Raw genomic sequence first — 25,829 nt, 5'->3', positions numbered from 1 at the left:
AACTTAGGGCTTGGGTAGTTTTGGCTTTGGTGTTAGACTACTGTGGAAGAAAGCCACTATCAGTCTCCTTCTGTGTGCCAGGCACTGTGCTAGGGGATTTGAAAGATCTTGACATTTAATCTGCATAACTATCTGCAAAAAAAGGGGGGGAGGGGAGGGTACTTTATCCCCTTGTTATAGACCGAGAAAAGAGGTTAAGTAACCTGCCTAGAGGCATCTAGATAATAGCCAGCAGCTGAGGTAAAATTTGAAGTCAGGTCTGTCTGAATACAAAGTCAAAATACTGTGGGGCGCTGTACCCTCATGCTCTGGGTTCATTGGACATACATTCATCAGTGGATCATTCAAGGCATTGATTTATCCCACATATTTATTACATGTGACATTGCTCAGTTTTAGTGGTCCCATTCCACATCAAGTCTCAAGGACAGTGGCATTTGGGAACATCTTTGTATCCATCTAAATCAGAACCCCTGGTGGTGATTGGAATAGTTAGCTTTGCTTTTCATCAGAGCTCAGTGCAAATGCAGTCCAAGTTCCAAAGCAGACTACCAATTCCTTGCCATCTTGTGAGTTCCAGTTCCTAGATTCAGCTCTGAACTGATGACTAAAATTTCCAAATCTACGTGATTTCATTTGTCAATGCAGCTTTGTAAAGCCAGCATCTTGATGTTGTTCCTGCTGTGACATGCTCATCTTTGGGGCCTCAGACCATGGTTCTGAGGGCAAAAATGCATTTTTAATAGATGTCATTCAGTTTACAGGAGTCATTGTGGGACATTCGTATGTCTGACTGAGATAACTGCTACTCTGTAGAATTAATTATAGTTAAATGGAAAGGTGGCTTTTGCTTATGAAGAAAGTAATTTCTCTTGTTAAACATTTTTAGTTCTGATTAACTTTAGTATTCCTCTAAATATTTTAATTAGAATTAGGCATTAGTATCCTGCTTCATTAGAGGTAGAATACCCCCTGTGTTTTTGGTTCGCAGTCATTTTGTTGTCAAAAGATATTGGTAGTTTAAAAAAAAATGGGTGGAGGCTATATTGTAAAAACATGTATAACTTTCCTTTTGCAAGTGCATGTTTTTTCAAAGGTAACTTATATTTTTATTTTGTGTGTTCTGTTTGTAAGAGAATGCTTCTTGGTTTATTCATGTTGACAACTGAAAAGCCTTAGACCTAATTAAAAGAATTTCCAGGAGCACCTTTACTGAACCATTTCATTACGCGGCACTGCACAGATTGCATTGTGAAGCATGGTGATAGTTTAAATCTGACCTTTAGTCCTGAACTGCCAGAAGTATGGGAAGGAAACCCTTCTTTGAAAATACTCCCCAGATACACACACACATATAAATGCATATACACATGCACATATTTGATTAGAAATAATCTTTTTATTGAATGACCACCTACTAATATAAATACACATTTACTTTGAGCTCAGGTCTCCTAGTCTTTTGTAGCTTAGGGAGGATTTTCTAGCTGCATTAATTGTGTGTGGTGTTAAAACTAAATTGTTTTATAGGGAAAACAAAGGCAATTTTACTTACTTTGGGCAAAGAAAAGTATTTGAAGGAAGGTGCATTTTACAAGTAGAAAAATGCAAAAATGTTTGCTATTGTGTTTCTGTATCAGATGCTGAAATCCTAGATTAAATGTGTAGAAAGGGGTTGGAGTGCATGCGTGCGTGCCGGACTCCTCCTGAGCTTTCTTTGGCAGATAGTAGAAATGGGCCTTTTTGGGCTTTGTTTTTTAAATTGTACTTTTTTATTGCAAAAATGTCATTCTAAGGATTTGGGAGTTTGTTCACAAAATGTTCAATAGAACCATAATAGCGCATAGTAAAGTGGCCATTCGTGTAATGAAGATTGATCCTTTTGACTCACTAAAACCTGCTCAGAATTGTAATGCTTTCCTCTAACTTTCTGACTTTTACTTGGCCCATGAGTTATCAGGAGAGATGGAGGGAGCAGAGACCTGGGCCCGAGGGTCATTGCTAGCCCCAGCTTAGAGCTCCACATAACTAGCACAACCCCACTCCCCCATGGAGAACCAGGTTCTTTGAGGGGAAAATGGGATGCAGAAGAAGCAATTAAAGCCAAGTAGGGTCAAGGTCCAACCATGTTCTCAAGGAAGAAATAGAAAAGCAACGAATGAGAGGAGGCAATAATGGAGATATATTAAGTCAGGGAAAAAATAAGGCGGCATCATGGATGAATGCAATTTGCTGGTCCGAGAAACCCTTGGCAGCAGTGAGAAGTAATGGAATAGCACCAACTTTGTTTTAAGATAGACTTAGGCTTGACTTGGCTTCTGCCCCTTGCTATACCATCTGCGTGGTATGAGGTGAGGCTCACTTTCCTCAACTGAGAAATGTGGGAAATTGTGCCTGCCGAGCCCAGTTGTTCTGAAATTTTAATACAGCACTGGTATGTAGTCACTTGTCATGGCATCTGGCAACTAGTAGGGTGCTTAATACTAGTTCATGTTTCTTTCTCCTGCCGAATTCTGGTTCACCCAGAAACTTTTTCTGGAAAGAGAGTACAGTGGGTTCCTCTTATCTTAATACTTTCAGCTTCAAATTTGAAGCAAGAACTAAGGAAGGTAGTAACAGAAGCACTATGCCATTTTTTCATTGCTAATGTGAAGAGGGCAGAGAGAGGCATGGTTTTGCACCCTGAGGATAGAAAACAAGTCACTACCCCTTTTTGCTCTCTCCAGTCCCAGACATGCCCCCAAGGATTTTGGAACAAAGCCTCAACATCTGGTTTAATCAGGAAAGGAAGAATCAGCCGCCTCCCTTGGACCTAAAGGGCAAAAGAAGATGTGACTCTCTTTGCCCCTCTGCAGTTGCTGCTGTCTGATTTGTAAAACAAAAAATTCTGACACTCAGTAGTTAGAGTAAGTTAGGGAGAGAAGCCATGCCCCTTGGGCCATACTTGTAGAAGAACCATACAGTGGAGGTATAGTGCCTGTTCTCCAGATGGACTTGGTCCGCATCTTCTAGACAGTCTTAAGGACAGATGAGATTTGGCTTATTAGAAAATGCACCAATACATATTGCTGTGTAACTTTTAAAGGAAATGTACAGTCAATATATAATAGGGAAACCTTGATCTAGTCTCAGACTTAGGTAGTATAATTGGGCTGACACCTGAAAATAAGTGGTAGTTGACCTCAGGTAGCACCCAGTATGGTAGCCACTGTCTGCATTTGGCTATTTAAATTTAAACTGATTGAAATAAAATAAAATGAAGCCTTCAGTTACTTAGTCACAGTAGCCACACATCAAGTGCACAGTAGCCACTTTGCCACTGGACAGCATTGGATACAAGATGAATTATTTCAGTCGCTGTGGAAATTTCTATTGGATATTTCTAAATTCTAGACATGGAGGTGAGGGGGTGAGAGTTCTCCAAACAGGAGAACTAGTCAGGCTGCTGAAGCCCAGAAGGTGTTGCTGAACCCTTGGAGGGGATGCAAGAACCTGTGAATTCCATGAGACCTTGCAGGCCAGCCTAGGACTCCAGGCTATATCCTTAGGGAAATGGGGGGGTGGCTAAAAGATCTTAAGAAGCCACCACTGATGGAAAGAGGTGGGAATGTCTCAGATTTGACACTTAGTTTGCCATCTTTAACACCCCCTCTTTCATGGGCTCCAAAATCTGCAACCAAGTGATAAAGAAAGCTGTAATTGTTGAGTGCTACTGTGTATTGCAAGGGATGCCTTCATTCTGAGGAAGAGAAAGTAATGTAAACTGCTGGTATGTAAAGGGTTTAATAATAATAATAACATCATGATGATGATGTATACAATGTGAAAGCCCCTTTGGAAGTAATAGGAAGTTCACTGTGGCTGGTTTATAGGAGCTTTACTGGAACTCTTTGGGAGCTAGGCCTTCATCACTTGCTGTTCTATTCCCAGCACATCTCCAGCACAGGGTGTGCAAAGATTGAGTGTCAACAAAGGAGCAGACTCATGGGCCCTGAAAATAGCTATTGTTTCTGACAGAAGAAATCACAGAAAGTTGGAGGCTTTTTTGTTTTTTGGTTTTTTTAAAATAGTGGATTTTGTTAACAAATACAGTTGAAGACTATGCCAGGCTTATTAGAGATGGGTTTCAAGGCCTCTGAAATCAAGTAGGAGACAAAATTGGAAATGTGGCTTGAGCCACCTTGAGCCAAAGCCCATAAAAGCCTTTGGAATTTGGACTTTATTTTATTAGCAGTAGGGAACCAGTAACAATTTTGGAGGAAGAGAATGTGATTCAACCTCTTGTTTTTGGAAGATTATTCAATACAAAGGATGGATTTGATCAAGAAGAAAATAAACAAAGAGACACCAGCTCAAAAATGGTTGAAATAGTCCAAGCGAAAGATGAAATCTAAATTAACAAAATTAAAAGCCGGGCGTGCTGCTACATCTATTTTAATCCTCACAATGTATGTAAGTTTTTACCTCATTTTATAGCAAAGGAACTGAAGTTCAGAGGTTAAGAAAGTAGGGAAGCCAGATATCATAAGTTAATCTGACTCCAACTCTGAGGAGCTAGTGGGGATGGAAGAAGAGATGAAGCCAAGACACCTGAGAGGTAGAGTGAACGGTAACCAGAATAGGAGATTCAGGGTAGGGGGCCTGGTAAGAAGTGTGGGCAGGCAGTGCTATGTTACTGCACCTGTTGAGTGTGTGATATTGAATAATACTGGTCTACTTGTTCCCTTTAACTCATTCAGCATCCTTGCAGTTTTAGTTATATCTTAGCAGAAGGAGAACGGATGAGTATCACTTTCTTCCAGGTCAGTTCCTCCTAACAACTTATCACTGAAGAATGTGATCCTATACTTTCCTCCAAGCAAAGAGGCACAGCCACTGGAAGTGCCTTTCACAGTGTTGAAGCTCACTTATCTGTTCTTTCATCCAGCAGAAAATGCTAAATGACCACTCGGCCACACCCATGCTGGGAACAGATGGGCTTGTGGGAAAGGTGGTCAACATTGCCATTCATGGGAGAACCTTGATATAATCTTGGTGGGGAGCTGGTTGAGTGGTCAGAGGAGACTTCACAGATGGGGGAACATCTGGATTCTGTCTTTCGATTACCCCAAGGCAATGGGTAATTTGGCTATTAAAGAAAAATACCTCGTTTTAATTCTTTATTATAAAAGTAACATATGCTTTTTTATAAAGTATAATCAAAACAATCACGTGTATAAAGTAGAAAGTGAAAGTGTCGTTGCATGGTTAAATTTTGATACATGGCATTTTAGATTTTTACTACATACATATATATTTACATATGATTTTTAAAATGATTCATGTATACGTATTACTCTACAACTTTCATTTTTCCGCATTTGGCTACTTTGTGGGCATCTTTTCACATCAGTTCATAGAGTACTGCCACTAGCAGCTTTTTGGCATTTTATCAGAAGAATGTAGTTTAGTTATTTAATGTGCCTCCATGACAGGCACTGGACAGTCTTTTCAAAGAGTGAATGGCAGTCCACAAGCAGGACACAAAGAGTCAAGAGAACCCCGCCTGAGGTATTGGCAAGTGGGCTGTTGGAGTGGCTCATGCACTGCTGTGTTGGGCAAGTGTGTGCCGCGTAGGGAAAGTGAGAGCCAGTTAGCCAAGGAAAGCCTGCACTGACTGCTGGGAAGTCTGGGTATATTTTTGAAGGTGATGATGGCAAAGGGTGGAGGCATTGAAGGGTTTGATGGAGAATTGAAGTGATTAAACTTGGATATTTCCAAGATTACTAGGAGAGCTACAGATAGATGGTGTCAAGTAAATACTGAAAACAGAGCCTGCTATGAGAGCTATATAACCAGTCTGGTCCAAAAAGGATGGATGCATTGTGCCTCTCAGGGGCACAGCCATGGGCACTGAGAGAAGGCAGAGTCAGGCTGTATCTGGGATGGTGTTGATGAAACATGAAAATGTTTGTGGGAAGGATGGAAAAGTACAGAATCTGACTTCAGTCCAGGAGTCTGGTGGGGTGATGTGACAGTGCCCAAAATGGGGCACAGGAGGAGGATTAGGGGAGCTGTAGAGAGGAGCTGGTACATTAAATTTTGTGTGCTCTTCCCTTTGTTTTCTGTCTTCCTCCTGTGGTACCCGATTAAAGGAGGAAGCTGTCCTCAATGGCACTTCAACACCCCCCCCCGCCGTGTTACCCCTGATGAATCTCAATGTAATGATTGGACCAGCACCCCCAGGAGTTCACAGGGCAAGTTCAACTTTAGATGTAGGATGGTGGTTTATTTCAGCTTTACATTTTCTTCCCTCGCTTTTATTTAAAGGACAAAATGCTATCAGCAGCTATTAGATGCACATAGACTTGCAGTTTCAAAGTTGGAAGTGATGACAGGTCAAGACAAAAGCTCCTCTGTGTTGCAGGCTGAGGGAGGGCTTCAGAAGCCTTGGCCTAGGTGGTCACAGGGGCAACAGGGGCATCAGGAGCCCGGGACCACTTGGCTAGTTTCAGACCAGCGGAGGCAGGCGGGAAGGAGCGCTCTCATATTTGCTCAGTTACAATCAGCGACTCCTTCTTTGTGTAAAATGGTAATGAGGCCATTAGGAGAGGCTCACCTGAAGTGCAGCTTGTGAATCCAAGGTAATTAAACACCTCCCGAATGAAAGAGAAAGGCCAGGGAAGGTTAAGTGAGGAATAATCTGCGGCACAGGTGGCCCAAGGCCTTTGAGGAGCAGTAGAAGAGTGACAGTGGCTTGCACCATTTCAAAGGATGGAAATGTCACCCTAGTCTCTGAGAGAGGCAGGATTTTTATTATTGGGGGGTAGGATGGGTAATATTTTTAACATTTTAATAAAGCACATTTCTTTTTCATATTTCTGTTTCAAGTTGAAAGTCCACAGCAGAGCCTGCCTGGCTGCTGAGCAGCCTGCATCGCTCACTGTGGTGATGGGCTCATGGGTCCTAGAAAGGGGAGGTCACAATAAAGCAGTTGTATATACCCAGATGTTGAGGTAGACTCCAAGCTGCTTTCAGAGGAAAACTGTTTTCCAAGGCTTACGTTCATTCAGAGGAGGGGCAGCCACCCCTGTGGTGTGCTTTCCCAGCCCTGTGGCATGTCTCATGGGCAACAACAAAGGGGCTTGCCCTGTACTCAGTTAACCTGCACTAGTGGCTTGCTAGGTGCCAATTCTGTGCTTTCTGACTTCATGTGTCCTTTCAGTTTGTCACGTAAAGTCTGGCAATAGGATTTTTGCTATTTAGGTTCTTGCCTCAAAATCTCAAGTATCTCCACACAAAAGCTTGTACATGAATCCTCACCACAACATTATTTATTAATTGTCAAAAAATGGAAACTGATAAACAGATCAGATATGCTATACCCAGATAATGGAACATTACTCAGCCATAAAAGGAATGAAGTACTGACTCGGGCTACAGCATAGATGAACCTTGTACATAATGAGCATTATGCTAAGTGAAGTTATGCAGTCAAAGAAGACAACCTATTTTATTATTCCTTTATGTGTCCAGAATGGGAAAGTCCATAGAGATGGAAGGTAGATTAATGGTTGCCCAGGACAGTGGTGGGGTAGAACTGGTGGGGAATGAATGACAGCTAATGAACACAGGGTTTCTTTTTGGGGTAATAAAAATGTTCTGGAGGTATATAATAGTGATAGTTGTATGACATTGTAATTATAATAAAAGCCACTTAGCTACACCTTAAAATAATGAATGATAGTGGGCTGTCTCACAAGCCATTTTTAAATTCCCTTATAAAAGCTTAACAATAAGGCTTAGTGTCCGTGGATCATTTCTCAAGTGCACACAGTCCATCCCAGATCAGTAGTTCTTAGATTTGCAGACACTGTTGGGACTGTAAGGAAAGCTATGGATTTTGTGCCCAGAAAATCACCCATTCATAATACACATTTGTAGATGATCCATGAACCCCCCAAATCTAATTTCTGTTTTCTCTTAAATTTTATCCTAAGTTTTATCCTTAAGTAATGTTCACACCACTAGGTATCAGTTTCTCTGAAATGTCCTTGATTTGTTGAAATGTACTCTTACTGTTTCATCTACAAGCTTAAGAATAATCACTAGCTGTTTCCCTGCAGACAAAGGAAAAGTCCCTTCTGACCTCTGCCTTTCTATTAGCATCATTTTTTTCATGCGGTATTGGGAATTGAATCCAGGAGTACCCTACCACTAGACTATAATGCCAGTCCTTTTTAATTTTTTTATTTTGAGGCAGGGTCATACTAACTCACTGAGGCTGGCCTCTCTCAAAGTTATGATCTTCCTGTCTCAGCCTTCCCATTGTATGGATTATAAGCATGTACTACCATGTCCAACTCCAACGTCGTCTTGCCCCATCTTCACCCTTGGTCTCTATACTGAAGCCAAAGTTCTTTCTATTTTCTGAATTCCTTCCTACCACAGGTCCTTTGCACATTATTTCCCGTGCATAGCACACTGTATCCTCCCCTCTTTGCTTAGTTAACTCCTTTAGCTTATCTTCCAGATCTCAGTTCAAGCCTGTCTCCCTCCAGGAGGTTTCTCTTGGTCTACTTTGGCAAGCTCTGTTACAGATTTGTCACAGGAACAATGTCACATGTATGGGTATTTTCCTTAGGAGAATGTTAGCTAAAATGAGGTTAAGGACCATATCTGGTTTTAGTCACCATTATAGCCACAACCCCTAATATAGTCCAGGGCATGTAAGAGATAATAAATATTTATTGAATGAATGAATGACTCAAGGTCACCGCATTGCACAATACCAGGAATGTGATGGAACGTGAGTGGTGTGCCCTGAAGCTTATGCAATGTGGCATCCTGAGATGAATGAAGAGCATTTTAGAAATAGTCTCAGAAGCTTGATGTTGGCCCTGATGTTGAAGGCAACAGCAACCATGTCACATGATCTTTCCTACATAGATTCATGGGGAAAGTCTCTTTTAGGTCCCACATTCAGGAAAATCTTTATTCATTTAATCCACCGATTTGTTTATAATGCATGGACCCAGGGAATCTCTCAACTTTCATGTTTTTCTCTTAGCTTTGGTCACGAGAAAGTTCTTAAGTCAAATTTGAAACTCACATCTAACCACCATATAAGACTATCGTATAGCTTACATTCACAAACTACATCTAGTCACAGCTTCTTCTTTTCCCATTAATGTCACCTTCTTTTGTATTTTGTTTTAACTTGTTGAGTGTGTTTCTATAAGCTGTCACTATTCTTTCAGAGTATGAGGTGTGAGATATACAAATAAACCTTTTTCCTAATATTTTTAATATCACAGATGGAATGGAATTAGAACAACAAAAAGAAAAACTCTTTGTGTAGCTTGGATTTAGATTATAAGACTTTGGTTCAAATTCCAATTTGGCCATTCCTTGGATTTTTTCTCTAGACATGTAACCTAAGTTCTCGGAAACTGTTTCATTCTTACAGAACAGGAACACTAATTCCTTCCTCACAAGATTGTCAGAAGAAAAATTAGGAAATTTATGTGAAAGTACTTCCCTGACACATAATTGCTTTAAAAATAATTTTATTTTTGCTTTTATTAGACATGCTCTAATAAGAGCGATATTCGCTTAAATTTGAAAAACTTTTCTGGTCACGGTGGTGCAGGTTTGTAATCACAGCTATAATCCCAGGCCTGTAAGGGCAGGAGGATCACAAGTTCAAGGCCAGGCTCAGCAAGACCCTGTCTCAAATTAAAAAAAATGAAAGGGACTGGGGATGTAGGTCAGTGGTAAAGCACTCCTCAGTTCAATTTCCAGTACCAAAACAAAAATACCTGCCCTTGGAGTGTGGCTCAGTGGTAGAGTATTTGCCTAGCGTGTGGGAAGCCCTGGGTTTGATCCCTAGCACCACAGTAAATAAAACAAATTCATACTCCAATAGAAACTTCCCTGATACTGAGTGCATCGTTTTTCTCCCTAGCGCCACAGTAAATAAACAAATACATACTCCAATAGAAACTTTCCTGATACTGAGTGATTCTTTTTTCTGCAAAAAGGTCAAATTAACCCCTTCTAGAAATTTTCTAGAGCTCCGTGGGCTCTGGGCTTAGTCAGCTATCCTCCTGCAACCTTCCCTCAACCTGTTTCCTTTCTCTCCCTTACCAGATCTCCTCACTGAAGAACAGGCTAAAGAAGGTCTCCACAACCACAGGCGATGGGGTAGCCAGAGCCTTCCTTAAGGCCCAGGCCGCTTTCTTTGGTAGCTACCGGAATGCCCTGAAAATTGAGCCGGTGAGTAGCCTCATGGCACATGATAGAGTCCATGTTTAATCAAGACTAAGATGCCTACCAAGGGACCACATGCAATTGTGGTTCTGGTTTTTGAACTCATCTAAAGGAGATCATGGGAGACGGTGGGGGCTTCCTCCCCTCATATGCAAGGGAAGAATGCGAGGACCCTCCACACACACACAGTAAGCACCGACTTGGTGTTGGACATAGCACGAAGCCTTTCGCACTTGCCTGCTCATATGGACATCTGTGAGGCAGCAGCAATCAGCTCTGCTTTCCAAATGAAAAATAATTTACCAGAAAGCCCCTGGTTTTGCCCTGGGCCTCACTATTTCTTATCCATTTAAGGGACCTCTCCTCCTCTTAAGAAAGCAAAAAATCCTGGAGATTCTTGGTGGCTCCCATGTGTGGTGGTCATGATTTAAATGACCACAAAGCATAGCAAGGGCCAGAGATAATGTTGCCCAACTATATGGCTCTTCCACCTTTCTGAGCCTCTGTCAACTATTCCACGTATCCTGACGGCCACATGAGCTGGAGTTGTTTGAGGATGTGAAGACGTTGAGTCTTGCCTTAAGCCAAAGGCAGTTCCACTTCTCCTGACTTCAGACAAGAAGCTCTTGCCTGACAGCTCTCTATTCTGCTGACTTTGGCCTCCTGGCCAAGGAGTACACTCCCAGTTGGAGTGGGGTGCAAGAGACCCATTTAGGTAACACTATACGCCAGCACTGTTTATTTCTGGTTTTGTTTTAACCCATAGTATTTAATGAAATTAAATGCCAGAAGATGAGTGGTTGTCATGTAGTATACTTCAGGTAAAAATCCCGAGAGTGAACCAGAATCCCACCTCCTCATAAGCCACCATTTCTCATGTTTATATCTTTACGGCCCTCACTCCATCATGTGTCTAAGTGAAACACAAAGAGTAATAGCAAACACTTTGCTTTTCCTTCACCCAGGGCATCTCTTATGAAGTGGCTAGGGTGGTGGGCACTCAGGAGCAGCATCCTCACACCACTGCCCTCCTCGTTCTCCTCCCAGCACTGAAGCTTTACTTCCTATGCTGCCTCCACTTCAGGCGATGTCATGGTCACAAAGCAGAAGGAATGCACCCTCTTTTTTGCTGCCTGAGAAATACTTCCCTCTAAAGTTCTTTAGCTTAAAGAAAGTTCCCATACCCACTTGTCTTAAAGTGAGGTGGCTCCGATTCTTGGTCACAATCCTGGATCCACTATGCCATTCAGGTTTGGTGCTTGTTGAGAATACTGTACTCTTCCCCTCTCTAGATGGAGAACAGGACAGCTGGCCTAGTCCTTTCCTTGGGTTGCTGGGAACCAACACACTAGAATTATTCATTCCTGAGATTGCCTCTTTGTTGTGTGTCTGGAATCCAGAGGCTGTTGAATCTTGGTGCATGTTGTTGGGTGTGATCTAGACACATGCTACTCCACAGGAAGACTTTGTGATTGGCTGCATTTGGCTCTGAGAGGCACTGGATTTAAAGGCAAAAGCCCAGGAGTCTAAAGCCTGGTTCTACCCTTCTTGGCTGTTTAATACTTGAGCACACCATTTAATTTGTTTATAGTTTAAATTCTTCATCTGTGGAATGATGATGAAACTACCTTACTTACCCTTTCCATACCTCCTGGTGTAAGGATCAAACAAATCTAAAATATTCATAGGAAAGATTAAACCTGAACTGAAACTGTGGCAATGGCTCAATTGTTTTGTTGGAGTGATGGGTTTGCGTGGGGAGATGGGCTACAGGAGAGGTTGGAGCCAGATTTGGCAGAGCCTTGGTTGCCAGGCTCAGAGTGTGAACTGTACCCTGTGAGGAGTGTAAGGTTTTAAGCAGAGATGTGACATGACTAGTATAAAGTTTGAATAGTATGATGATGGTGATAGACTAAAAGAAAATGAGAGGCACATATTAGAGGAATATTATAGGAACTCAGAGGAGGTCTTCACTTGGTTACACCAGGAAAAGGTACCATGAAGGGAGAGATTACCAGTCCCAGTAGTAGATAAAATGTGGTGGAGGAAGGTCAAGAAATGTCAAGATGTCTCCCAAGATATGGCACCTGGGAGGAGGATGCCCTTGGTAGCAAAAGGAAAAGCTCACTGCCACGTGTTCATAGTAGTAGCATAGTCATTAAGAGCATTGTTCTGAAGGTGATTGTAGACATCGTACTTTTCCTTGAATCTGAGCTGCCTTTCAATCATAGAATATACCATTATCTTAAGAAGAGGAACAGTTGAAAGACATCATCAATTATAAGACAAATCCAGATTCCAGAGATGTTACAATGGGAAGAAATTTCCTTAGAATCAATGAAGTGCAGCAGATTTGTCACATTTTCAGTCCCATTTCTGTGTATTAAAATGGCTTTCTTCTATTAAGCCAAGAGGGAAGCCAGAAGGCCTGAAATTTTTAACCAAACATTGAACCCAAAGGGAATTACCATGTGTACTTAGATGGTTTTCAAGCCATAAGTTTAATTTTAACAAATTTTCCTCATCTGAAAAATGGGATAACAACATTTCTCTTACAAGATTGTTTTGGGGATTAATTAAAATGATTGCAGAGCCCATGTGAGCCTGAGAAGGAAAGAGGGGTAGTAGGTATGTGACCAAGAACGGTGTCTTGGGAGAGTCTGTTGAGGTGACAGGCAATACAGTGCCAAAGGGACAGGGAGGCCTTCCCAGGGCTACTAGTCGGCTAGTTGTTTCTCTGGTTATAAAAAATAACACCTGTTGTGGTGGGGGTGTAGCTCAGTGGTAGAGCACTCTCCTACCATGCAGAGACCCTGGGTTTGATACCTAGCACACACACACTCCCACACACTAGCACCTGCTCCTGGTAAAAATGTTTAAAATGACAGAGGAATAGAAATAGGAAACACCTGCCTAGCATGTGTGAGACCCTGGGTTTAGTCCCCAGTACCACAAAGAGAGAGAGAGAGAGAGACAGAAAGAAGAAAAAAAAAGAGTAATAGGAAACACCCAAGCCCTTCATCTGGAGCTAAAATACAGTGTTCCCATGCTTCCACCCTGCTTCTAGAATCTTCAGTTTGCTTTCAGCTCATTTCATTTGGGGGTTGGGATTTGAGTTGTGGGGGTTTTGTCTTTCTTTCAGACAGTTGAGATATTCCTGACAAAGCAATCCAGTATCCCAGTCATTCGTTTGTTTTTGCCTTCTAGTGTTTGTAAGAATTTTTCACATCTTACAAAATTTCTTCTTAAACATTGATAATGGCTGCACGTGTCCCAGCAAGTGACTCCTGTGGTTTTCAGCCCAGCTATGGGTCCGAGTCACCTGGGGGACTTTTGAAAAGGTACATATCTGGGCCTCACTCAATTGTTACCAAATGCCTGTGATCTGAAATCTGTGCCAAAGCCCACCACATTATCCTAATCCTGGTCTTTTTGATTTGGGGTACCAGTGTACAATTTTAAATCACACTGTAGTGAATATCTTTAAATAAATCTTCATGTGTGGTCTGAACCATTTTCATGGGCAGATTCCCTCCCTGATGTGGATCTACTGGGTCAAAGGATCTGAGAACGCTTAAGGCCTTCATAGCTAAGATGAGGGAGAAACAGGTGGCATGTGGAGGGCCCCTGAGGCACATGCAGGGCAGCATCTAAGACAAGCAGGAAGCCAAGGGCAAAAGGCCTACAGGGTGAAGATCCCCAGCAGAGTGTGAGGGCAACCCACTATTAACTGCCAGCCCCTCAGACTCACCTGCAGTCCCTGATGTATGGTCTTTCGAGGGTCTTTTCTGTGCAGGGTGGCTTCCCACCCTGGACCAGTGGTGCAATCATGGGACTCAGATCGCTGCAGAGTCACAATATAGTGTCGTGTTAGAATAGGAAAGCTGTCAGACTTAAACTGTTCCTTTCTGCTCTCCTCCCAGCTAACTTGTGACTTTGAGCAAGTCACTTCACTTCCCTGAGCCTCAGTTGCCCTTCCATACACTGAATGTGTTATCCCCTCCCTGCCAGGAGTGTAGTGTCACCTAAATGAGCCCACAGAGTGCCTGCTCCTCAGGCTGTTAGAGTAAGCTGTCCTCTGCCTCTCACCTGTGGTCTCCTCCTTGCTGAGGAGGATCCTACCATCCAGGAGCAGCTTGTGGAAGGGCTCCTGTTGGACCACTCAGTCCCCACCCAGCTCTGTGATCAGGGGTCAAGTCCTGGCCTGAGAGGCAAAGATGGCAACTGTGTCTGAAGACCCTTCTCCTGGCTCCCTGCACTTGAGATAACTCCTTGGTCTTTGTTTCCTTTCCTGCTGGAAAAAAATCAAATTGCAGCTGGCTAGGGAGCCTCTTGAGCTTTGTCGTCTCCTTCTGTCTAGAGGGAAAGGGAAGGGGCCACTTGCTGAGCCCAGTCTTAGGCTAGGAGTAGCCTGTGCCTCTCCATCTGCCTTCTGCAGGGGACTGTGGCCCTAGCCCAGGGCACTTGTGTGACTCTTCAGGGATAGTTGAATGGTAGCAAAGGGGTCTTCAAGGATCAGAAAGTAAGATGATGAGACAATGAGGGTGTCTGGCCACAGCCAAGTCTCCCATCTCCTAGTCTTTTTGATTGAAGAGGAAGAGCTTGGATCACTTTCAAGTTGCTTCATATCCTTAATTCCCCCATGACTGCCCCAACTGTCCATTTTTCAGATGGGGAATGGAGCTTCAGATTGCCATCAAGCCTGGAAGTAGATTCCTCCTGACTCCACCACCCAGGTTCCTTCCACCACACCCTCTTGCCTGTCTTTGTTCTAGTTCCCACATTTTCTGTGTTAGTGATTCCTTCTCTTAGCATTTCCAGCACCAAGCACAGATCATGGCACAGTCTGTAGGCATCAGTGAGTATATTTGAAATAACGGTTGGAAAGATGGAGGAAAGAAAATAAGTAACAAGAAATGTTTGAGGCAGGGAGGTAGCTCTGGACCTCCCTTCAGTGTACATACATTGTTTCCTGTCCTGTCTGTAGGCTTTAGAGTTTGCTGCTGTCTGGTACAGGGGAAGGTATCTGCAAATCACAAGGGCATGTGTCCCATTTTTCAGTCACCTGGAGAATATCAGATGCAAAGCCCAAGATACTTAACAGTATGGGCCAAGCCAACTTGTTCCCTACTTAAATGACAGAACCACTAGCAGCCAGGAAGCCCCATTCCAAGAAACCCCCTTTATCCATGTCAAGCTGCAGCCCAGGCTCCAGCTCATTTATTTAGGCCTTTCTTGCTCTCTGACACGCCTCCTAGCAGTTGCCAGGCAACTCTAGGAGTAGCAGTGTGTGTTGGGGATTAACTAGTTAGGGCTGGGGTCCTTTTTTGGTAAGAAGGGGAAAAAAGACAAATGAGTTTAATTGCCAGGCCAAGGATCCTTTCTCTGCTTGGTAGAAGACTGCAACTTTGGGAGGGTGTATAATAGCTGTGTGGCTCTTGAATTAGCCTCAAATGTTCTTTCTCTGATGAATGAATTTTTGAAAGAACCTTTTACTTCCCTCCTTTGTTTAAAATTATATCATTGTGAAATCTGAAGACTAACCCCCTCAAAAAGCATTTCATAGCACAGTGGTGTCAGTTTTTAAAGAACTTATGTGTTCCTTTCATCCCCTCTTCTATGCAGAGTTTATTTTCAGCTCGTGCTACATGGAGTTGTCTTACAGCAGTGCATGTAGAGCTGCCTCCCAGGTCTGGCCACTGCAGGTTCTTGGGAAATGATAGATCACATAGCAAAGTCAGTGGATATTGGTGTTGGAAGACACATCTCTTGTCCTGGATCAGTATCTATGCAAAGGCCAGAGTAGATGGAGCCCTGTGAGAGTTGGTTATTCAGCCAGCTCCTGGAGCCCTCTCCGGGCCAACTTGCTGGCTGGGTTTCCCCAAGATGGAGGGAGCCCAGCCCTGCACACAGGTGGCCAATGCTGGGTGGGGACAGTGAACAAATTCTTAAACAGGCAGTAGCCAACTCATTCCAGACCTGGTTTCTCAGTTCATTCCAGATTCAGATGTGGGGACACAGGCGTCATCTACCTTATAGCCCCTGATTTTGCACATGATTCTGCTGAGTCACATTTATCCATCTAAAACCCCTTGGAGGCACAGAAGTTAAGATAAAGGCATATTGATAACCTGGCTTTCAAGCATGAATGCACGGGGCTATGCTGGAGCCGGTCAGAAAGACACCACATGCATCTGTATCTTGCTTGAGTAACACTGTTGATCTCATAGTTTTTGAAAAAAGAACCTATATTTATATTTGATTTTAGTGTAATAAAAAGTTGAAAAGTGGGGCTGGGATTGTGGCTCAATGGTAGAGTGCTTGCCTTGCACATGTGAGGCACTGGGTTCAATCCTCAGCACCACATAAAAATAAAATAAATTAATTAAAGGTATTGTGTCCATCTACAAATAAAAAATTTAAAAATAGAAAAACATATTAAAAATAGAAACATTAAAACATCACCATAGTCCCACTGAACTTACATATACCTTTTATATGTACTCACTTGTTTTTCATTATGCAGAATGCTTACAAAGCTACAATCAGATCTGAGTTTAAAGTTTACTCCTCTCTCATTTAATGTGACATCACATGCATTTCATCATAGCTGCCAGATATTCCATCAATCACAGCTACCGTAGCTGCTGTAGCCCATGCTGAACATTTAGGTTGTTTCCCATCTTTTAATACTATGTTACTCCATTGAACATCTTCTATGTGTAGGAGCCTGACTCTGGGGGCCAACCTGTTACAACATGGTGAGGTGGTCAATTTCAGCCAACTCACCTGAGTGGCTCAGAATGGGAAGAACAAAGAGCCCTTAGTGGGCTGCCTCCACATACCAAAGCAGAGCATTCCTAGCACATACATTAGGGACATGACTAATTTATCTGTGCCCCATCTTGAGCTATAAAAGGTTTGAGGAACCTTAAGACACTATATACAGTACAGCAAAATGAGAAGGATATGAGGAAACCAAGAAAAAGGAGGATACTAGGCGAGGACTGGAAGAATCTGGTGTATGTGAGACCACGGACACCAACTATTCACACAGCTGGGAGTGGTAGTGCTGGGAATCAAGCGCATCAACCCAGATCTGTCTTCAGAGCCCTCTCCCTTCTTTCCCCCAATTGTGGAAAATATAAAATATGTACAACATAAAACCATTTTAACTATTGTTAAGTATCCAGTCAAGTGAACCAGTCAGTGACGTCACTTGCATGCACACAGTTGTGCAACCACCACTGATTCTCTATTCAGAACTTTTCTTCACTCTAAACAGAAACTCTCTATTAAGCAATAACTTCCCACTCTGTCTCTCCCATCCCCAGGATCTGGTAACCTCAATATATCTTCCGTCTGTGAGTTTCTCTATTCTACCTGTTTTGTGAAAGTGGAATCATACAATTTGTCCTTTGGTGTCTGGCTTATTTCACTTAGCATGTTTTCAAGGTTCATGTTCACCCACGTTGTAGCAGGTATCAAACTTCATCCTTGATTGAGTAATATTCCACTGTGTGGGTAGACATTTGTTTATCCATTCATCTGTTGATGGATATATGAGTTGTTTCTACGTTTGGCTTTTGTGAATAATGCTGCTATGAACACTATTAATCTGAACACCTCTTTACCATTCTTTTGGGAATGTGCCTAGGAGTGGAATTGCTGGATCATATGCTAATTTTCTGTTCAACTTTTTGCTTTGTTGTTTGTAATGCTGGAGATGGAACCCAGGGCCTTGAGCATGCTAGGCTAGTACTTTACCACTGAGCTACGCCCCCAGCCCCTATATTATACTTGTTGAAGAACCACCAAACTCTTTTCTACACAAAGCACCAGCTTTTGTTACATGAATGGTAGTATCTTTGTGAAGCATGCTTATGTACCCCTGAATGGTCCATAGGAAAAGTTTGTGAAGGATTTTCTTACTTTCTACTTTTATTTCAGGTGAGAAGGTAGGGGAGTTATAGCCAGAACTCACCAGCCTGAACTAAGCAGATGCCCTGAAAGCAGGAGTCTGAGGTGGACTGCAGAAAGGACTAGTAACTTACTGGTGACTGTTTTTTTCTGATTGATAGTTATTTGAACTCAAGATCATGTCCTAGAAAAGAAGCAGGGATAGAGGGTCTCTGGCAACCACTGCAGTAGTTCTGTGGCTCTAAGTGGCTCAAGAGGCAAGTGAATGTGATGGAAAGAGTATAGCCTTGGGTGTTACCTGAGTTTTGATTCTGGCTCTGCCATTACTAGAGAATGGCTTTAGAAGTTACTTAACCTCTCTGAGTTTCAGTATTTTCATTTGTAAAATGGAAATAGCACCTATCTTGTAAGACTATTGAGAAAAGTAATAACAATGTATATAAAACACCAGCCCAGTGCCTTTCTGACTAAATGATAGTGACTCTTCCTGGGTGACAAGAAAGTAGAGGAGAGTGAGACTGCTGTGTTCTAGAATAGTGGTGTTCGTTCTTGCTCAGCAAGTGTCAGGGTACCTGTAACCATGCAAAACAAAATAAAATTCTGGCCCTTTTTATCATATCATCTTTTGAATTAGTTATGAAAGTAGGCCTTTTATCTCAAATGACACATAAAAGATTCTAAATAAATCACATATTTATTTCCTTTAATATTTATTTTGTATTTATTCTTCCATGCTATTGCTCACCAACACTTACAGGAAAATGGGGATAGTAGATGATGAGTGTTAAAATTAAGAAATGCATTAGAGTCAGTTTTTTAAATACATAAGAAAAAATGTATTTGAGAATTTTCTTTTATTTCATCAAAATCAGTTTTTGCCTGTATTGAGAAGAGATGACTGTTGTTCAGTTTTGACTCTCCACAGCACAGGGACACTGGAGTTACTCAGGAACACAGTTTAGGAGTCCTATTACCTTAGAGTCATACAATAAATGCTTGATGAACTGAGAACCATTGTTCTAGAAGTATATTGCCCAAATAAAAAGTAGGTCCCTAAGTGAAAGAGAATGAGAACTGGTAGTAAATCCACTTAAACACTAAGATCAAACTCAACCAAATTATTTCAAAGAGCATCACCAAATAGGATGAAAATGAAATTCCTCTAAAATACTTGAAAAACAAAACACATCTAGTGTGATTATTCCAGAGGAATTCTAGTCTTTAACTTGGTCTCATGTCATAATCCTGGTTCCTTTTTTAACTTGCTCCTGTAGAATGAAGCCATGTTTTGTATACCTAGGTCCCTCACATAGTCTGATTCTGTTGAATGATTGATACCTGCTTTCTGGAGCTCAGAAAGAGTGGTGGTCATATTTCAGAGTTGCACAATATAGACATTTAGTCCAAAAACATTGTATCAACCACAGCTTCATCCTAAAACATAAGAAAAATCAACTACACAAGAAGAACACATGTCAACCACACTCGAAACAAAGACACAGCCCATCAGCTGTGTGGTAGCCGACCAGAGCTACCATGAGAAATTATGTGCAGTAAATATTCTCCTCTAATTAGAAGTGTGCAAGAGATGAGTATATTCATGGATTAAGCTGTATCCACTGAGGCAGTTTTAAATACTATGTATTTGTTGGAAGCAATGGCACAGAGAAATGGTTTTTCTTACTGGTGTTTTAAATCAAATAACCTTGCTTTAGGGTCTTTTGCTTCTTCAGTGAGACTATGTAAAGGAAACATTTCTAGTCCATTTTCAAGTAATGATAACACTGGTCAATTTAAAGCCTGAACTGATCCTATGTGAGTTCATATGCTTAGCTGTCCTGTGAGCTCCCTAGGAACAGGATATCACCTTCTTCCTCATAACCGCAACGCAGAGGAGAGAGCCCATGACATAAATAGAAGGATGGTGTTTACGATATTTTTGGATAAAATATAAATTTAATTCCTCCTCCCTGCTCTTAGATATACATCCACAGATTTTCTATGGGGTGTGAATACATTCTCAGAAATTAGATGGTTACATCATAGTCTGATGCCACCCTTCCACAAAGATCTTAAAAACTGCTCCAGAAGGCAGTGGAGTTTACTTGTGTTTACTTGTGTCCCTAGCATAGAGCCTGATAGACAAAAGATGCTCAATAATTATCTATTGTATGAATGAAATTATCAGAGTACTTAATTTTTATGTATTAAGACTTGAAGTCATAAAAAAATGAATGTCAAGCAGTTATTATATTTTAAGGTCTTTACATAATATTCCCTTGACTCTTAAAGTACCCAAACAGGGAGAGTGGTATAGCCCCATTTTATTGATGAGAAACTGAGGCTAGAAAGGTTATGTCACTTTTTAAAAAGTGGCAGAGCCAGGATTCGGACCCTCCATCTGCCTGATTCTGGCGACCATGCTCTTTTCCCCTGACTGCTCTCTGCAGTGGTGACTACCATATGGTCCATGTTACATGCAGTTTGAGGGCATTTCAGAAGAAAACTGAGCTAGTTTCCTCTTAGGAGTCAATTTCTTTAATCTGTGCAAATGTTTCTTGGCAAATACAGGTTAAACTAACACCATTTGTAAACTATTTTACAAAGGGGAGATGTCAAAATTTCATATCTTTTTTTTAAACATTCCTTTAATAGTTTTAATTGCCTAATATTTTGTTGTTTAAATATTTGATATTTATGGTGATAATTGGATGAAAAAGTAAAACACTGTTTCAGTGTAGCCCTTCCTCCTCTTTTCCTGGGCTGACACCTAGTGGCCAGCTTTCTCACAGCAGTATTAAACCATGTTTCTGGTGGCTGTTTTCTAGTTGATTTGGGAATTTAAAATAAAATAAATTTTCACCATAATAAAAGTATCTATGTTAATATAAGGTTGATTTATTAGGGATCATAATTTTGTTGGGGAGGAGGTATTGGGGATTGAACTCAGCCCTCACATGCTACATATAGGCTCACATTCATAGATTCACTGGGGATACAGCCTTTATTTTTATTTATTTATTTGTTTGTTTATTTATTTATTTAGAGTATCACTAATTTGCTGAGGCTAGCCTTGGACTTGTGATTCTCCTGCCTCAGCCTCCACAGTCACTGGGATACAGGTGTGCACAACATGCCTTACTGATTAGGTATCACCTTAACAAGAGAACTTTTATTTGTTTTATTGTGAATTGTAAGTCAATTATAATCAAGCCTTGATAGCAGAAAATGGCATAGTATTTGAAACCTTCGGATACTTGGTCCCCCTGTATGTCTGACCAGGTGTTCACTCTGCCATGGACAAATAAGACCTAGTCACTATTCTTTAAGGACAGTGAAGAAGCAGAGACAGAAAATCAGGAGAGAGTTGCAATAATGGGTGGCAGCTGCTACAGTAGAATGTTGTACAGTAGTCAAAGGCATGGTTAATCACTTCTGCCAGAGTGCCAGGGGGTAGCTTCCCAGGGAGGGAAGAAGTAAGAGGTTTCCAGGCACAGGGGGCAGGAGGTAGTGTTTGCAGAGGCAAGTAGCCTTGGAAGCACATGGTATAGGCAGGTGCTGTGAGTGATGCTGTGGCTGGAATATAAACAGGAAAGAGAAGTGAGGCTAAGGATGAAGGTGGGCATGGCTAATTCCTAATTCGTGAGAAACCTTGAAAGCCACTAAAGGGCTTAGCACTAATACCATTAACTGGCATGTGTCTCAAGGGTGCCTGTTTCCAGAACAGTATTCCTTGAAATGTTAGACCCACAAGATGTTGATACATTTTCTAATTTCATAAAATTTGGAATCATCACATTATTGCAAACTTTAATTTATATGTATCAATGCATATTACCAAAGCCCTGCTGTTAAAACTTAGATCCCTGCTCTTAAGAAAAAAAAATGGTTAAGTTTGTTTAACCCAGAACTCTTCAAAACACTTTTTCCTCAGAAAATGTCTATTAATATTCCATGCATCTAGTGCTTCTTGCAGCATTTTGGAAAACACTGTTGTAGCTCATGGTTGATGATGAGTGTTTCTTACTGTAGGACCAGGGAATTAGAATAATTCCCTGTGTTCATTCCCTGTGTTCAGCTGTGTTCATTTTACCCCAGTCTTGTGGCTGTGAACCTCAGAAAAGACAAGCACATTATTTTTCCAAAGCATTTCTCATCTGGCCAGACAGAGGTTTTGGGACAACAGGTGCCCTTGAGACACAGGTGCCACTTGGTCCTATAGTTCCAGCAATTTAGTGTATCAGAATCTAACCAGAACAACAGAAAGGGGAAATAATACAAGGAAAAGTCTAAAGACATGAGGAGGAGCTGAGACTCAGAAGGGGGAAGGCAGAAATAACTAGTTCAGAGACTAGCAACAGCAGAGATATGGTGTTCCTGAGGCCAGAGGCCATGTCATTTGACTAATGCTTGTACCTGTAGCATGGTGGCTTGAGTCAAGAGGAGATGAACCATTGCTGGACGGCCCACCCAAGCAGGTAGGAAGAGAGTGGAGAAATATTCCTGCTTTCCCCTTCCTTTTTCTCCTCTTCATCTCTTACCAGTACCTCACACAGGCCAACCTCCAGTGGAAACCAGCTGATCTGGGAGCCCAAGAACTCCACATTGCATGGATCAGCCTCTTGTCCCCACAGTACAGAGCAGAGGCCAACCTCCAGTGGAAACCAGCTGATCTGGGAGCCCAAGAACTCCACGTTGCATGGATCAGCCTCTTGTCCCCACAGTACAAGCAGGCACACAACCAGTCCTACCAGATCCCAGATGATAAGGCTATTTAGGGACTCACCTCTTGCCCCAGGCAAATAGAACATGGTGAATAACAAAGGGAAGCCCCATGAGTTAGATTTAGACTTGATGCCAACCTGGATTCTACCTCTTCTAAGCTGTTAAACTCTAGGCAAGTTGCTATACCTTTCTGAACCACTTTCCTTTAGTATAAAATAGAAGAGAATTTCTATTTAACTGATGTCTTCCCAGGGCTTTCTTGGCATTTGTCTGGCTGGTTCCTGATTTATAATGAAATAAGAGCAAGATGTTTAAAACTTTGTGGGCTTAGCCTAGAGCTAACAGGACTGTCAGAAATCTACTTGTGTCAGTTGACTACCCCCAAATGTCAGTGAATTTGCTGAAGTTTTATTAGCTCACAATTAGAAGCTGTAGATATCTAATTTCTTATCTTAATGTATTCTCTTCCTGGAGGCTGGAGGCTGTGGGAAAGTTGTAAAATGTACAATGGGATTTTCAAGTGATGGAGAAGTACTCTGCGTGAATTGTAGGAATCAGTTTGGTACAAGCTAAAGAAAATTGAGATTCCAAGAGAACTACCGCTTAAAAGTCATGAGGCCCTGGGTGTCTCTCCCTCCTTGAACTGCATGTTTTTCATTTGTTAAATGAGGGCAAAAATGCCACCCTCATAAAATTGTTTTGAGAATTAAATGCGATGGCAGCCGTGAAGTACTTGTCCTCCTTTCGTCTTCCCTGCCCTCCACAGTGAACCTTTTATCCAGTGATGCCCAATTCACTGGCAGTCACATTCCATGGAGGCGTGGCAGGATTTTTGGAAAGCCTTTAGCTGGAGATTATTTATGTTTGTTTTGCTGGTTCCTGTTAGTGATGTGACCTGGCAGGTCTCCACTCAACCCTGTTCCCATCAGTCACAGCTCACTGGCATTATTCATAAGCCAGTTGCCAGGACTTTCTTTGCCCATCTTTCCACTGTGTTGCATTTTCACTCTCACATTCGCATAACAATGGCCTACAGGTTTTGAGGTTGTCCTGAGTAAGTCACCTACCAGCTTAAAAGGTCATCCATCCTCTGTTCTCTGAAGGGGACTTCTGTCCTGAGGCAATTGGTGTTATCCTCAATTGATGCATGTTTTACAAAAGTAGTATGAGAAAATAAAATTGATATTTATTGACTCCTGCTTCTTGCCCTATATTTATATTTTTTGGCTAAATATGCACAGACTTACTAGATAAGAAACTTAAAGCAGAGAGAGTTGAAATTACTTAATTCAACAACTGCGAACAACTATTTTCCAAGACCCTCTTCTTCAACTATTTTCCAAGACATGCTCTTCTAGATACTTGGAGATGCAGCACTGAGCAAAATAAAGTCCCTAAGCTGAATGTGGTGGCCCATGCCTACAGTTGACAGCTACTTAGGAGGCTGAGGGCAGGAAGATACGTGGAGCTCAGGTGTCCAAGGCCAGCCCAGGCAACATAGCAAGACCTTATCAGTTTCCCCAAATGAAAACAAAGTCCCAGCCTTCTAATCTTTTCTAGAAAAGCAAGGATAGTAGAAGATGATGAAAGTCAACATCTTTTGTGTCAGATGGTATAGATGTTATGCAGAAAAAAGCAAGTGGAGAATGGCAAGAGCCTCCAGGTAGGCAGGCACTGGGCAGAATCAGATTGGAACCTAGTCTGTCTGCATCTAGATTTTTCAGTGTTTCCACTGGTCGAAGGCTATTCCTCTTTGGTGATGGTTTCCAGCACTTAGTGAGGAAACATGGACTCTGTATCTTGTTTCTTAGCCTGAAGTTGATAACTCAGTGTATGAAGGTGGTGGCTTTGTATTCCTAGGGTTCTGGAAATGCTTTTGTTGCACCCCCTGCTTTCAGCAGCATGGAGCTGTTTCTTCCATTTCTGTTTTCCTAGACACATTTAATTTTGTTGCAGAAAACATCTTGCCAGCCTGAGTGTGAGCCCTTGTGCTGAGGAGACTAGTATGGCCAGGAGGAGGGTCTTAGTGACTGCTGGGTTCTGAGGAACCCATTGACTAGTTCTCCTGTTTCTAAGAAGTGGTGCCATAAGGAGTGGCTGACTTGACTTCAGTATCTGTTTCCTCATTTTAGGATCCCATCAGTCTGTTTAATTACATAAATGAATTCTGGGTACCTCCTCTGCACCAGGCCTAGTTCAGAGGAGTACAGAGGTGAATCAAAGATGAGGTTGTGCACAGGAGTTAGATAGACCTGGGTTTCAAATATGGCACAACTGCTTTTCTATTTATGTAGGTTGAGGCACTCACTTAACCCCTCTGTGCTTCAGTTTGTTCTTCTATAAAATTGGGAGAATAAATGTGATCTGCCTTAGGATTATCGTGAAAACTGAGATAATCCAGCATGGTACTCAGCACTTAATAAGAACTTAATGATGTTAGTTTTTAAAATACCTAAGAATGACCCTTTTATTTATAGCTGAGTTTTCTCTACCTTCTACCCTGTGACAAAATGGTGGAGCAGATATGACATTTTCTTTTTCAAAGTTTGTATGTTTTAATAAAAAAGATAGTAATAATTCTCATTATAATGACACTGTTCACAAAGAAATGTTGACATTCAGTCTTTTTAGCATATCCTACTAGATAAGTACCATTATACCTTTAAAAAGGTATTTTTAGTGTAAAATGAAACATATAAAGAAAATTTCCTTAATCAAATACATAACTTAATGAATTGGTCTAAGACTGGTACTTCCCAGGACAAGAAATCGAGCTTTTCCTGAAGTCCCTTCCATCACAGCCCTTTCCCTTCTACCAGAAGTACCACCATGCTGTCATAATAATCACTTCCTTGCATCTAAAAAAAAATTGTTTTATCACCCAAATGATTATCTCCAAATAATATAGATTCATTTTGCCACGAAAAAAAATA

At 41.7% G+C, this 25,829-nt stretch overlaps 1 protein-coding gene across 15 annotated transcripts in view; it reads left to right on the top strand.

The window, feature by feature from the left end:
- Dennd1a (DENN domain containing 1A) overlaps positions 1 to 25,829 on the top strand; it is a 512,715-nt gene that overhangs the window by 349,013 nt on the left and 137,873 nt on the right. For all 15 annotated transcript variants that reach the window (XM_046451690.2, XM_058581714.1, XM_058581715.1 and 12 more), the window contains one exon: positions 10,132 to 10,257. In XM_046451690.2, coding sequence (XP_046307646.1) covers positions 10,132 to 10,257 — 126 coding nt within the window. The remainder of the gene's footprint in view (positions 1 to 10,131; positions 10,258 to 25,829) is intronic.

The sequence above is a fragment of the Marmota monax genome, unplaced genomic scaffold (assembly GCF_021218885.2).
Source record: "Marmota monax isolate L192 unplaced genomic scaffold, Marmota_monax_Labrador192_F-V1.1 WCK01_AAM20220418_F8-fsc00020, whole genome shotgun sequence".
NCBI lineage: Eukaryota > Metazoa > Chordata > Mammalia > Rodentia > Sciuridae > Marmota > Marmota monax.
The sequence above is the reverse complement of the archived record's forward strand: the minus strand, read 5'-3'. Positions and strand labels throughout refer to the sequence as shown.